The sequence below is a fragment of the Onychostruthus taczanowskii genome, unplaced genomic scaffold, assembly GCF_017590055.1.
Source record: "Onychostruthus taczanowskii isolate IOZ18803 unplaced genomic scaffold, ASM1759005v1 scaffold12, whole genome shotgun sequence".
Lineage (NCBI taxonomy): Eukaryota > Metazoa > Chordata > Aves > Passeriformes > Passeridae > Onychostruthus > Onychostruthus taczanowskii.
Genome location: NW_024498351.1, coordinates 16218761 through 16234266, shown reverse-complemented (window position 1 = coordinate 16234266; position 15506 = coordinate 16218761). Strand labels below are relative to the sequence as shown.

The following is a 15506-nucleotide window of genomic DNA, read 5'->3' as shown; positions in this document are numbered from 1 at the left end:
CTTCACATTGATTTCAAGTTCTGTGTACAGGCCCGGATACAGTTTTGTGTGCATTCTAAGAATCAAGGTGACATCTCTCAGTGTTAGTGTCCTGCCAGCTCTCTGAATTTCACCACAAAAGAGCAAAAATTCTTTTTCCTGATACCAAATTTATTAAATCAGTTGACTCATCAGCCTGAAGGTTGCTTTTTGATAGCAACCAGTATTCCCAGAAGGCATATATCCAGAAGGCATTATCACAAAGGTTTTAAAACTTTGAAACTCACTTTTGAACTGCAAATTCTTGTTTTGAATTACAGAAGTAATTTTCTGTGTTACTTGATGTGTTTCATAAGGAAATCTTTCCAGCTGGAGGCACTGAATCCCCCATGTTTCAAAAGCAAGAACTAGTGTCCACTCTACCTTCTACAATTTTTATCATTAATGCATTTTCTTTTGGATTTCCCCTTAGAGAGTCTGTCTTTTCTACCCAACATCATTTCATGTAACATCAGTGATTCTTACTGCTTTTCAGAATTTCTGCCACATTTCTAATACACTGACTGAAATGACTATCCACCATGATTCCCTTTAACATCACTTCAGTGCAGCTGAATTAAAATACCAGAAAAAATATGAATATAAACAAATAAATTTAAATTATGGTGCCCCTTACGTATATTTACAGGATGACAAACTTTTTCAGACTTTCATGAAGGCTTGCTAGTTTTCCAGTGGCAGAAAATATACAATAAAATGACCCCATAATTCAAATCTGTAGTTCAAAAATCAGTGCACTTTGGTTTTACATTTAAGTGCCATCACTAATTGCTGATGAAATGCACTGACTCGTTCTTTCTGGGCTGGCCAGTTCAAGATGCAGCAAGATCTGAACATTCCTCTTCTCAGGTGAAGTGCGTGATACAACTTGTAATCTTGGATATCATCAAGAAAGACCAGTATGATGGAGTCCCGACTTTGTTCAATAGCTTGCTGAAGAGCATGATACACCTTGAAACTGAAGCAAAAACAAGACAAAAATCAGTGTTTTCTTTTAGGTGAAAGAGAAAGAAAAGATTAACAGAGGTCTTAATGTCTATTTTGTGATATACAATAGTTATTACTTTTCTTAAATTAGTTGCCTCTAACTAAAAAAAAATAAAATAATGCTCTAAAAGTATAACCTAAGTGTACTGTCTTGATACAGCCTTGTTTAGCAAAGTCCCTTTCTTTATGAGACCACTATATAAGAATAGTGAAAAGGCTACTTTAAAGGCAAACAAAAATCATCTTTCAATGCTAGCGGTCTCGCTCATTGTTGTTCTTCTTCAAATGTGTGATTTTAAGAAAAGCAATCTGCAAAGGTGTCAGCCTGACTTTTGGGAAAAAAACCCCAACCAAACAAAACAAAACAAAAGATTCCCCCCCCCCCCCCCCTCCCCCCAAAAAAAAACCCAAAAGCAAAAAGAAAACCAACAAACCAACCAAACAAAAAACAAACAAAAAACCACAAAAAACACCCAAGAAAATGCCTAAAACATTGACTTAGATATTCAAATGTACACTATCGTATGTGTGAAACAACTTTATTAACTTAGGAATTTTTTTGAAGTTACAATATATTAGGAAAATATATTGGAATAGATTTTGAGTGGGAATTTTTTCATTAAATGCTATTTTTTATTAAATTACAACTAAAAATGATCTTGTTAAAATAACTCTTAAGAAATTTTTCCTCTTACAGATATAATTTAAAATCCTACTCACTTTTTACACCAGGGATCCTGTAAAAGGTGTTCAGTCACAACAAAAATAATCTTCCTGCTCATTTTTATGCTGTTAATCGTGGCTTCAAACACAGATACACCTGCTTCAAAATCCCGTTCTTCTATACAAAATTTAATTTCAAAGTGGTTATTTTTTTCCAGAGACATGAAATTTTTAGACACCCAATTCTTGTCCTCTCTTGCATGAATAACATAGGCATCATAATCATACTGTTCCTGTTGTCTCTCAAATTCTTTAAAACCAAGCATTCGATTGACTAAAATATTCCAGTAGAAAGCTATTCTCCACCCTTCAAAATGGATGGTAAGGACAATAACAATGAATAGCGTCACAATAGTGGTAGAGATCACAAAAAGAAGTTTAAATGGAGCACTGTCTTTGCAGGCTGAACTATCAAAATACAAAACCAGACTACCATGATATTTAGGTGGGGTGTTGCAAATGTACTGGGACCTCAATCCAGGTATATCTGCTTGGGTCTCATTAAGCCAATCAGCAAACCAAGCAATGCTTTCACAGGTACAATCAAAGGGATTGGAATCCATTTCTAGTTTTCTCAAGCTCCTGAAAGGTGGGCCAAATACTTTTTCTTCAACTGAGGTTATCAGATTTTTCTGAAGCTTCAATGAATTCAGAGAGGCTTGGTCATCAAACAGAGTTGCTGGAAGCAAATTCAAATTATTTGAGCCTAAATCCAAGTGTTTTAATTGAAACAGACCCTTGAAAACCTGAACTGGAATTTCATCAAGCCCATTTGATTTTAAATTAAGAATTCGCAAATTGGGAAGACCCTTTAGAAAAAGAACAGGGCCACCCGGATTTGCATGTTTCCAAAGCCGGGCTAAATTATTGTGCTGCAGATCCAGGATATCAAGTTTGTCAAGTCCATCAAACAAGTCTTCTTTTATGTTTGCTATGTTGTTATTGCTGATGTCCAGGACAGTCAGGTTTCGCAGAGGATGAAAAGGTGAAGGAGAAAGTGCCAGATTACTGCAGCCTACCTTCCTCAGCATCAGTTTTCTAAGGCCTGGGACAAAAATGAATGATTCACTTTGCAAAGTCAAGTTTTTATTATAGGAAAGATAAATATCTTGTATATTATTGAGACCTTTAAACTCATGACCTGTAAGCTGTTGACTAATTTCATTGAGACCAAGATCAAGAATTTTCAGGTGTCCCAGGGAAGAAAATGCCCCACTTTCTATTGTATAGATTCTGGTTTTTGTGAGGTTGAGAACCTGTAAGCTAGAATTAGCAAGTGATGAAAATGTTTTATTAGTTATTCTTTGTAAGTTTATGTTGCAGTTGCAGAGACTCAGATATTTCAGGTAGTTCAGACCTGTGAACATATTAGCAGTAATTCTTGGAAAATTGTTATTATCCATTATAAGGTACTCCAGGTGGTATAGCCAATGAAAAGAAAAATCTTCAATTTTCCCGGTAACTGAGTTTATGAGATTCAAATATTTAAGGCTGGATAATCCATAAAATAAACGTGAAGATACATGAATATTATTAATCTTCAGGTTTAAGTATTGTAAACTTGAAAGCCACTGAAATGAGTCATTTTCTACATCAGAGAGAGAATTTTGGGAAAGGTTTAAAATTGTAAGATTTGTTCCTTGCAGTCCCTGGAAAGTTGACTTGCCAATGTAGGAAAGTTTCACATGGCTCAGTGAGAGGTTTCGAATCGCTGTGTTTGATAATTCTGTGCAAAGTTTCTTTGTGCCATTTTCACCAAGTTCAACATTGTTCAGTATGAGGCCACACAAATTTCCAATTGTATGGAAACATCCCGTATGAAACTGAAAGGACAAGAAAAAAAAGTTTTGAGCTAAACAAGGGATTATGTAAGAAAGTTGACCAATAGAACAAAAACTTGGAAAGTCTTTCGAACACGATTTCCAAGAAGAATAGAACTACACTCAGATTGCTTCACAGCCAAGTTCAGGCAAATGCTTTTTGGAGTTTATACTTCTTGTGACAATAGTTCTATAATTTATAACATGATTACCATAAATCTGAGTAGTATTATTTTAGAAGAAGACAGAAAGTGGCTTAGTGAGATGCAAGTTTGTATCCAACAACCAAAACTCCTTCTCTAGAAGTATCTTAAAATTTTTGATATCTTTCTTCAGCTTTCTTTTATTGGTATCTGCCAGGTATACTAATTTACTAGTTATTAGGTCTGCAGACAGACAAGAAGAAACCCAGTTTCTCTGTGCAAGCCAAAGCTAATATGAAATCTAATACTATACACTTGCTTTCACAATATGGATCACAAGCTTTTATCATAATGTTGGCCCCTCATCTTGATTAAGACATCACCTGAGGGATTAAATACTGCATTTTTCAGAATTATTCAAATGCATAAGGCTGCTTTTTAGATGGCAGTACTGTAAAACCAGAGCAGCTGAAAGTGGCACAAAGTAGCAGTGCTCAAGAAAGGAGCAGTGCCATTTCTTCATCCACACCCTGTACCCTTGTGCCAGAATAGCCCTACAGGCAGTCACACACTGAACCAGGTAGGGAACCAGTGTGACCACAAGTAACCAAGCCAAAACACCTGTAGAGTTCTCCCCATGATCCAGCACATAGCCTCATAAAAGCTGATATCAGAAAGAGGGAGGGATGAAGAGCCCAAGCAAAAGAGGATGGTAGGATTCACTCTTAGCACTGATACAAACTTATACCACCTTAAAATATTCTTGTAGGTTCAATGTACATATTTTTTAGAGATCAATCAACTGGAAAACAAAGCGAAAGAAACAAACAAAAACCATACGAACCAAGTAAATTCAATGCATATTCAGTATTTATATGCTGAGGGTAAACCAGTTTAGAAATGCCACACTTAACCATCACTCTTCAAAGAATCAAAACACCGAGAAGCAGGTCAGAGAGCACAGATGGAAGACAAAGTACCTGTGTGGGTTTTTTTTTTAAAGGAGTGAGTATATGTTTCTGGAATGATTATTTCTCTGGTGTTCCCACAGCCACAAGCTGAATGCTGTCTTTGATTTATTGTGAAGTGAACCCTAGATTGTATAACCAGACTTTGCACAGCACACTTTATACCCACACTTAGAAAGTGTGTCAGACCTTCACCTTCAGCACGTCCAAAAAAAGTTCTGCACAGAAAATACCTGTTAAGGATTCTAAGAGCATCTCAATGTAGGTTTTGCTTGAGACCTCTGATCTACATGGAACCAGCCCATATGAAACCAGCCTGTGCCAATTTCAGTGTCAAAACAGTAATTCTGTAAATCACTGCTGGAGGTCAGGAGGAATGCTGTATAAAATAGAATGGGTTTTGGACCTCAGTGCATCAAAACTGTAATGTAAATGCCATACAACCATAAAAGGTAAATTGGGATAGTTCCATTTTATACTTACACCTGTTAAATTTCTGTTTAAATGTTTCCTACCTCTTTTAGTGGATTTGATGACAAATCAAGACTATTCAGTGAGGTGTTGCTAAGAAAACTGAAGTCTTCTTTTTTCAACTCAGTGATTTGGTTGCTTCCCAACCTGAGCTCATGAAGTCTCTCCAACTGTTGCTCCAATCCTAAATTGGCTGACTTCAAAGAATTATGAGATAGGTCCAAAATTTTCAAGTTCTGGAGAGAAGATGCAAGAAAAAATAAAAAAGTGTAGCATTAATTTTTAAATTTTTTTTTGTATGTAATACAAAAAAAATTTAGAAATATTTCATTAGAGTATAACTGATTAGAAATTAGTTGCAATACTACACTTATAATAAATTTGCAATACAGAAATGGCAGCTTTCAAGCTCCTGCTAGACGAAGTATTCTGTATCTTTCACACCAGTAACTTTCATGGTATTAATGGTATTAACCTGCTAAAGTATCTACTGCAAACCAAAGTAAATTTAGTTAAAGTTCCTTAATTCACTGAAGGCCCTCCTTTCGCAGATAAAGTAATAAATGCAAAAGCCTACAGGTGGCTGCAGTTACAGCTATTGCAGTATTAAACATTGTATTCTGTGCTTTTTCAGCGTGGTCCAGCCCTGTAAATGGAATGAGGAAGGTGAAGTTCCCAGCATAGAAGCTGGTTGGTTGCACTCACTTGTATTTAGTTGTGCCAGCAATCGTACAATGCAAGCAAGTACACTTCATGCAACTGAACTGGAATACTGAGTTCAGAAAGTTCAGACCTACTCGAAACCACATGCATACTCATTGGAACACTGAGTGACAATTAGTACCTACACACGGTCCTTACTTTACTTTACTTTACTTGTCCTTAGGCTCTTCCTTTTGCATGAGTCCTGCCTGGTGCAAATACAGTGAAATTCCTGCTTTCGGTGCAAATACAGTGAAATTCCTGCTTTCTGTGGTGGTCCCCCAGTCTCTGCTACAGACAAGAATATTTAACCACATGTAAACTACCAGAGAAAGCAAAGGTACAATAATAACATTTTTACTCTTTCTCAGTTCTTAAAGTCCTGAGAGATACATTCAGCCTAAGCACTGGCCTTCCTGGTTTGAATACTTAAACCTCAACCTTGAGAATTGAGGCTACCAGCTACCCAGGCAGCTCGGATTCCACAGCATCCACTTCACTGTTCTCATCATCTGCTGCTGCTATTCACTCAGCACACATCCTGCATGGGACAGGTGCTTCAAAGGATGCAAGACAGAGAAAGGAATGGAAAGCATTGACTCACAAAGATGACTGAGACTCCAACATGCTATAACAGAAGAACCCACAAGGCCTCTTCTTCAGCAAAAATCAGTGAAAGATTGTATGTTGGGTATTTTGAGATACCAAGGAAGCAGTTGTGTATATACACTGGAAAATACAGTAAATTCCACATTTATACTTCATTTACACAAAAAGATGCATTTCTAGCTCTTACCTTCAGGGTTTTGAAAGGATCATTTTTTATATTTAGTCTGTTGTATCCTAGATTGAGCTCGGTCAGGTTGGTGCAGGAAGCAAAGACTCTGTCAGGGAGCTTATACAATTCATTATGTTCTAACTTCAGAATCTGCAGCAGGGGCACATTTTGGCACAATTCTGGTTGCAGTTTAGAGATGCTGTTGTAGCCTGCATTCAAGTAAACCAGCTGGCTGTACTTGGTCAGATTTGCAGGACCTAGCTGTCTTAGCTGATTATGAGAAATGTCCAAACTCGTTATATTGTTTGGAAGATCAGAGGGAATTTGAGTCAGTTTTAGGTGACTGCAGTCAGCCATTTCATTTTGGATGTGACATTGCTTTCCAGCTGATGCACATGGCCAGAAGACAAACATCAATCTGACACACAAGCTGCTCCACCAAAGAATAGCGTTTTGCATCATTCTATCTGCAAAGGCAAAAAGAACACTGCAAATTACAATCATTTTGACATGACTTGTGTCTTCAACTGAAGGCTAAGCAAGCAAGGCTTAAAAAATACATGATTTCATAGTGAGCAAACAGTCAGTGTTTTTAACCCATGAATTTTTTTCTGCATTTACTTCTGCAGAAGAGTTATGTCCAATAATCTCTCTAAATAAATACTTTTAATTAAAAGCAATAATATTGTCTTGCACAAAAATAGGTATGTTCAAAAAGCTACCAACTTTATCTACTACCAATGAAAATTTCCAATTGCTTTCTCGTTTCTGATTAATTTCGCATTGCTTTAACATTTATAAAATACAATAAATGTGACAAATTGTACATAAGCCTCTCAATGCTAGTAACTGACCTCTGAGCTTAATTACATCTGAAATATTTATAGTTATATGCAGTAAAAATACATAATATACCACTTCTTTTTTTACTGTTCTTGCCAGTTTTTATTTTACAAGTCAATCACACAAAATTCTATCTTTCTTTCCATCTTATAGAGAAAGAAGGAATACCAGGCTATGGAAACATATATGAGAAAGTAAGAACACACAAAGTAAATCAGTACCAACCTAATCAGAGAGAGAAATGGAGAACAGCCAAGGTGTAGAGGAAACACTGCCCATTGATTCAATATATTTATCCAAATACTTTCAGGAAAACTTGCACATTTACAAATTTATATATTCCACCCCATATCTTTTGGTCATTTAGATTAGGATAGCGACGCTGAAACTCTAATTTTCAGTGGCTCTACCTGTTCTGTCACTACATTTCTAATGAATCTTGGGCTTTTTCATATTTTGTTCATTTTCCATTTAGTATCCATTAGATTTAAATTCACCTGGTGATCTTGTAATGAAACTTTACTGCGCAAAGAAATAAAATTAATTCCATAAAAATTCTGATCAGAACAGAGCTGTGAGAGCTCAGAAGGGTTTGACTAGCCTTCTGAGTCATAGAGCTTAATAGTCTAATTAAATGGCGTTTCTTCTAATAAAAAGAAGAGTCCTCTGTATCTTCCATACTGTTCTCTACAGAATTAATCTTTAGTAGAAGGAGAACATACTTTGTGAGTGCTTGCCAGAACATTTTTTTCATGCTGTAGCAGAGGACAGTAAGCTTAAGTTCCTGTCTTCAATATTTTTCTTTTTTAAAAAATAGAAAGCTTTTATTTTCAACCCTGATGTGTGACAGTGTCTCCACAGTCATGATACACACCCATCTGTATGGCCTTCTGCCAACAAACTTGGAACCCACCTACCAGCCTGAATTTACCAATGAGTTCAGTCTCAGCAGGATGGGCTCCCAGGCAGAGAAGGCTGTTACTGCCCCAGTACAGAACAGGCTATAGACAGGAATAAACCTGCCTACACTTAGCAGGAAGCTAAAAGAGCTTCTCAAAAGACTAACTCATGGGAAGTGTGAGCTTTATTACTTCTACAGCTCCCATTTTCCTTTGCTAGGAACCTGTGTTTAATTAATATGATCGAGCTTTGAGCACATTAGAGTACTGTGCTTTAGCAAACAATGAAACAAGAAATGAGAAGAGAAATTAAACCAGCATATTTGTATAGATAAAAGGAAAATTTCTTCATAACTGATGTTTTCTAAAGAGACCAATTTCCACTAGCATAACAAAACACCCTAAGGGTGACACTGTAACCAGCAGCCAAACAGGAGCTTAGCAGGTCAGACCCCAGCAGAGTGTGACTCTGTAGCTGACCTGCCTTTTCAGAGGGCATGCATTAGGACTGCTCCACTGACAAAAAGTCACATTTTAGTGGCTACAGGGGAATCTCATGGCTGCCTTTTTGGGAGCAACCTGGCCATCTAAGGGGAGACAGTTGTATACTCCAGTGGGAGTGGGGGTAAAAGCAAAGGATAGAGAGACATAAAACATTGCAAAGGCACAAAGAACAGACTAAAAAAAGATGGTTTAAAATAAACCTCAATGAAAAAACAATTCCCTGCTGAGCACTGCATGCTCACCACATCCTGCAGCTCTTAGAGCCCAGCTCTCCACTCATCTGCCACTGGTTAATGGGGAGGAGGATGGGACAACAAACTCTTGGTCCTGCAGGCAGGCTGGCCTGCTACAGCTGCTGCCAAGCACAGAACCCGTGTCCCTGTAGCTGAGAAAATAAAGGACCACCTGTCCTACATCTTTCCTCTGCACCCTAACTGCAGGAAACACTAAGGAAAACAAAAGGGAAGCTTATCTGTGACAGAAGCTTGCATCCCGGTCTGCATCATCCTCAGAGTTTGTGTTAGGGTGATCAGACAGCTGCTGGGTTCTGCAGCAATTGTTGCCAGGCTCAATTTTAAGTTTGAAAGGCAGAAGAAATGTACTGCACAATCACAAACCAGGTTCTTTAGCTGACTTCCAGCCCAATGGGCTGCCTTTTCCTGGATTTTTCATTGTAAGAAGTCTGGAACCAGCTTCAGGTGTTTTAGCTTTGTCTGGGGGGTCCAGTGAATAAATCACATACCCATTATCAAACTTCAGGGACAGCGTTTCAGATGGGCAAAAGAAAGAAGTATAGTTTTAACATTATGAGCAAGAACTTTAAAAACTGCCACTGACTTGGCTAACTTGCAAGTGAAGAAAAATCCAGGATCAAGGAAATCAGGAAATCACCCGAACTCCTGAGCAGCGCTTTACCTTTGCACCTCGATATTCACATTTATTACTACGAAGTGAAGAATTTTACCGACTCACCTCTGCGGGCTTTATCCCCTTGTGTCTGGAAGCATGCCACCTCTGCACTAGTTTCTCAGCACACGAACACCGCGAGGACACACTCTGCCCCGTGCGCAGGAAGAAGTGAAACCGAAAGCGCGGCCGGGCGCGGCGCGGGCAGCGGGGAGCGGCGGGGCCGGGCCGGGCCGGGCCGGCGGGGTGAGCATCCCCGGGCAGCGGCAGCCACGGCTCCCCAGCCCCAGCGAACCCTCCGAGATGAAAGGTTTCAGAGGTGCTGAGGGTGGACAAAGCTCCTAACCTCACAGCCCGGCTGCTGCTTGTGGATGCTGAGCACAAGTAAGCGGATTGAAACACACAGATGTATCACAAATGAGCAGCAGCATCACAATATCCTATTTAAAAGTCAGATATAGTTTATTCCTGGCTATTTCCAGTGTATGAAAATCCTCAAGGGCGTATCCCAAAAGTCAATATCCTGACCAACAGATTACTGACATAGGAATATTAGTTTTTAGAGTAGAAACAGCAACGTTTCCTACAGAGCCATGTACAGTATTCCCTTTAAAGCGGAATTTGATTATGTGAGAAAGTAATATATTTAATTTCTAAGAGAGATAATAAAATATTTTGTATTTAAAACAAAAAACAACAAACCAACAAATTATTTTTAAAAGTCCAAGTTAAAGTTTCAGGTACACAGCTTTCAGATGTGTGTCCTCAATACTGTTTGTGAATCTGTGTGCCTCTGCTTTCCAAAGGCCTGGCCATCAGTTTCCTGGAGGGGACTTTCTCAGTACCACCTTCTGGACATGACAAGAAGTGCTATTGCTTCTACTACATCGGCATTCATGAATATTCTGCAGAACTGATCCAGCTATATGTAGGACACACCAACAGCTGAGGTCACCTGACTTTTTTAAGTAATTGTCCTGTCCCCTCTTAAGTGAAGAGTGGGTAGCTGCAGACTAACTCAGAAAAGAGTAAAGTTGGGCTTTAATTCTTCGTTAGAAGTGTTTGAAATTATAACCTGCAGCAATATGTTTACTGCCTGCCCATCAGGAGCTCTGGGGAGGGAGGGAGCTTGTGCTGGTTTCTACCCTAAATCTGACACTACCAACATTTTTGCTGTGGAGGAGGCTGTCTGGGAGATGGGCTGGGTAACAAAGAGGTTGAAGCCCTTACTTCCTACTTCTGTTCTCTGAACTCTTTCAGCAATTGCCGAATAGAAATTATTTTTTATTCTTGGAACTAGGACACAAACTGAGACAAGAACCAAGGTCTTTTGGAGCTGAAAGGCTCTAAAGCCTTTCATTTCAATTTCACAGTTAAACCTTGATCCTCCCTTTCCTCTTGGTGTGGGAAGAGTAAATTTCTGTTCCATGCTATCCAGTGTGTTTGTGTCAAGATAAGGTCACTTGATCAGGAGGACAGCCAGCTGAAGTCACATTAAGTTAATCTGAAGAGGATTTTCGCTTTGTGTGTTGTAATTCTGCTGCTTTCGAACATAGAAGGTTACACTGATGGTAAGAAACATAATAATTAACAACCTTTGTAGATCACTATTCCAGCATGGCAATACTCTCAGGTATTTTATCTCTCCCTACACCATACTCATAACTACAGCTAAATGTGGTCTTTGATCTTACCTCACAACTTATTGCTTCTCAAACCTCTCTTCCCTGTACACATAGGAGACTATTAGGAAGCTACAGTTGTCCCAGGCACAATGGAGGAAAACAACCTAATGCTGGTGAAGCTGTTAATTTTTTCAGGCTTTTTCAACACTCTAGCCTTACAAAAATATCAGTGGCTTGGGGAGACAACAGCATGTGGTTGGTCAAAATCTCCACTCTTTTGGAGCTCTTGCACTGGGGGTAAGAACATTTGTTTTAGTACAGAAAATTTCAAAACAACGAAACTCTTGTAAAGATTTTGCAGTGTAACTTACAAGAGCCAGCAAGATAGTACTGTGCAAGATACACTCTGGGGCATACAGGGATACATTTGTGCTTACTTCAGCCCTGTGCAATCTCATCAGGTTTCCAAGCTGCCATAACCCCACTGTGTAGCCTACTTTACCCTGTACTTTTGTTTTCAAGTGCTGGAAAGAACATGACAGGGCATAATGGAGGGCATAGTTAAGCAATCCACATGTCCAGAGAATAATTTAGGGAAAAAAGCAGCACAAAAATTAGGCGAGGCTTTCACATTGGGGTCAGGGTAAGCTTCAGTGAGGTGGTTCTGAAAACACAGTCAGGCAAAATACTGGAGATGTAGCCATCTCACATACATGTTTAAGAGCAGAGTAACCAGCTGCTGCACAGACCCAGCTGAAGCTGATCCTGTCTATAAACACGAAGGGTTCATAAGAGGGGGATGTATGTGCAGGATCTCACAGAACAGTGCCAGAGCTAACATGCCACAAAACTGAGCCTAGGAAATAAGGAAGTCTACTGATCTTACCTGATATTCAGATACAAAAAAAATGTATTCACTTAGCACATGGGTTAACATGGATTCCCAGATAACACACTGGGACTTCAATGCTTTTGTAAACTGCAAGTCACACTGCAAGCATCAGGGAGAAGACCTAAACTGAGAGAACACATGCACACTTCCAATGACCATCAGCCACTCAAAAGGTGAAAGCACCTTTTGTGGTGGTTGGATTCAGACATCCTATGCAGCAATGGATAGGTTCATGGAAACAGAATTTAAAGATGTCTGGAAGTGAGCACAGGTACCAGGAGAAAAAAAGCAGGAAAGAGCAGACGTGAACACTAAAGATCTGAGTCAAGTCTTGACAGGGGACTTCATGCAACATCAAGGCAGCTAGAAGGGAGGACAATGTGGCAGACAGATAGCATGGATGTGCCTCCTGAGACAAGAATAGATGCTTCTTCTCTTGTGATTACATGAATTTGGCTAAGTTTAACTGTGCTGTTGAAGTATCTAGCAGGTCACGAGACTTTTAGATGCAATAGTTCCTCTGAGGTTGCTCGGTCAATACTGCTAATTTACAAGTTGTAAAAATTAAATTACATTAGCTTTTTGTTGACACAAAATGGGAAAAGAGTACATGGTGATTCACAGGCAGACTATGTTCACTAGCATCCTCCCAAACCTCAAAGACAGAAGAATTTACTTCCATGCATTTCTTTGTTTAATTCTTCTTGTGGAACAAAAAATGTGTTTGTGAATGAAATCTGGGAACATGACCTGGACAGGTAGCTGAGAACTCCAGCCATTGTTTGGATTTAAGCTATGTGTAGCCAGCCAAAAGCAGTGGCTCTGACTAAAGTGTTTGTCACCTGGAAGTAACATTCAAAATGCCTGTGAATATGCAGAGATAAAGTAGAGCTTTGACTCATCAGCTTTGACTCTTTTCTGATGTGTTGCACTGCCTGTAAAGATGAAATGCTACTGCAGAATATTGCCTGAACAGAACAGGTATCTGAAATATTCTGGCTCATAAAAGCATTCACTAAAGTTCATTTCACTAGTTAGGTTGCTTTACTTAGCCTAGCCAGGAGGCAAATTAGAGGACTGAGAATTCAGCTGTAGGATGGATTCCTGTTCAAGCACTAGATCTCCTCTCTTTATTGGGACAGTTTCAAAGGCAGCCTTTGGAACCTTTTTCACTGCATCTTCCACTGCTCCTGCAAGGATGCATCAATACCAGCACACATATTATGTCAATGCCTTTACTTTTCATCCGGGGAATTCTAACCCCAAAGAGAGGACCTGGGAGCCAGACAAAGGAGAAGTCACTAACTTTTAAGTTAACCTTTTAGACAGGGTTAGAGAAGGTCAAAATGTTTCACTTCATTATGTCACCATTTTATAAAAGAGGTCCCTCAATGTTTCATATTTGCAGCACTTGATTAATGTATATATAATTATTGTTCTTAAATGTTTTAGCCCTTTTTCATAAATAGTAAAGAAGCTGGAATTTAGGACTTAGATGTTCTTGTGTTGTGGAAATATTTTTGTGCCTCCAAGAACTCTCCCCAAAAGATGACAGCCTTCCTAAAATCTGGTTCTCACAATCTTCTTAAAATCTCATTCCTAAAATCTTGTTCCAGATTTCTCAATTAAGCATGCATATTAAATATTTTTTATTTGCAACAGTTTCTATTTAACAGCATCTCTCACAGTATCTAATTTTCTGGTTTCAGAATCCCTTCCTTTTTTGTTGTTCCCCCTTTTTCTGGCACATTGCCATGAATGTTTTCACAGTATATTTCCAACAGGAAATCTATATCCCAATTCAGGTCACATACAGTGGCTCCCATGCCAAGTAGTTTCACTGTGAATACAGCAAACTTTAATAATAGAGGAGAAATTCCATCATTTGATTTACAGTCATGCTTGTAACACAAAGAGCAAACATTAAGACAAGGCTACCACTTTTAGAAATATTTTCCCACTATGCTTTTAAGGCAATCTAATCCCTGGAATCTGAAGGTAACCTGCATTTAAAAGAGCCACAGTTGTATTTCAGCTTTCCATTTACTTAAATCTCTATCCAGTATATTTTTTCGTTGATTTTTTTCCTGAGGAATCACTGTGGCTTCAAAGCCCTAAATGCTCAGATTCCCTTTGAGCTCACAGAAGGTAAGATGCACAGAAGTAAACAACTGTGAAAACAGTCAAATAATCCACACTTTGTAATTCCTCATTCCCAAGAAGTATTTGGCTGTGCTGACAGCTGACTTCAAATCCAAAATTTCTTCTTTACAATGGCCCAAGCACATGTCTTGTCCACAATTATTTTCTAATGTCTCTTATAAATATATGGAAAGAGCAGCAAAAAGTTATTTTAGGTTGTTTTTTCCTCATGAAAATAAGTATATTTTATACCCTTTCAAATTTCAGTGTAATGAAGGGAGACACTCTCAGCTGCCAGGTATTAAAAAATTTCTGAAGTGTATCAGAACAGCCACAGACACGAGTGGCTACATCTAACTTCCCTTACAGGGTAGTAATCAAATCATGAGCATGCTTTTAAATGCAGTGAATATTGATGATGAGCCTTCTGGAAATATCATTGTTTGCATGGACTGCACAGAGATGAACCTACCTCTGTCTATTCTACCTAACTGTGTGGGATTTTGGCAATGCTCTGTTGTATTGTGAAGAATTCAAGGATATTCGCACATTTCTCCCAATACAACTTTGTTTAATTTGCCTTCTATTAAGTATTGAAATCAACACAATATAGTTTTAGTTACAGGTTTGAGGTTGCTGAGCACCTCAGATAGCCAAAGAAATAGATAGCCAAAGAAATTGTAACAGTCCTTATAAAACCAGATTCTGGTATCTGGGGAAGAACTACTTGGACAAAGTTTTTGATGAAACTTTGTCCAAGTTTCATCAAAAAACCATGTTAGATTTTATTTTAGTAGTGGTAAATGTGACTTGTGTAATCTTAAATGTAACAAATGTAACACAAAAATTATAAATTCAATAAAAGTATAGAACAAATTAACATGATTCAGTGTTCTTAGGACAAAACTTTGATTCTACAGGTGTTTAAAACTTCTATTTTTCATTCTGAATCCTTGTGAACACAACAGCTATTTGAATCCAATCAACAGCTTTTTAGGACCTTGTGCCATTTTAGGCACAGTGCCACAGTAGCCCTCCCTTTGCAAGACAAACAGAGAGAATTA

General features: G+C 38.5%; 1 protein-coding gene across 1 annotated transcript; it reads right to left on the bottom strand.

Annotated features, from left to right (window-relative positions):
* Positions 1 to 761: 761 nt before the first annotated feature.
* On the bottom strand, positions 762 to 9935 carry TLR3 (toll like receptor 3). Its single transcript, XM_041395807.1, has 5 exons — positions 9850 to 9935; positions 6650 to 7098; positions 5196 to 5387; positions 1747 to 3572; positions 762 to 997 (listed from the first exon to the last, which is right to left on the bottom strand). Exons 2-5 carry the CDS (start codon positions 7091 to 7093, stop codon positions 769 to 771), a joined length of 2691 nt encoding a protein of 896 aa, XP_041251741.1. The 5' UTR covers positions 7094 to 7098; positions 9850 to 9935; the 3' UTR covers positions 762 to 768.
* Between the last annotated feature and the right edge of the window lie 5571 nt (positions 9936 to 15506).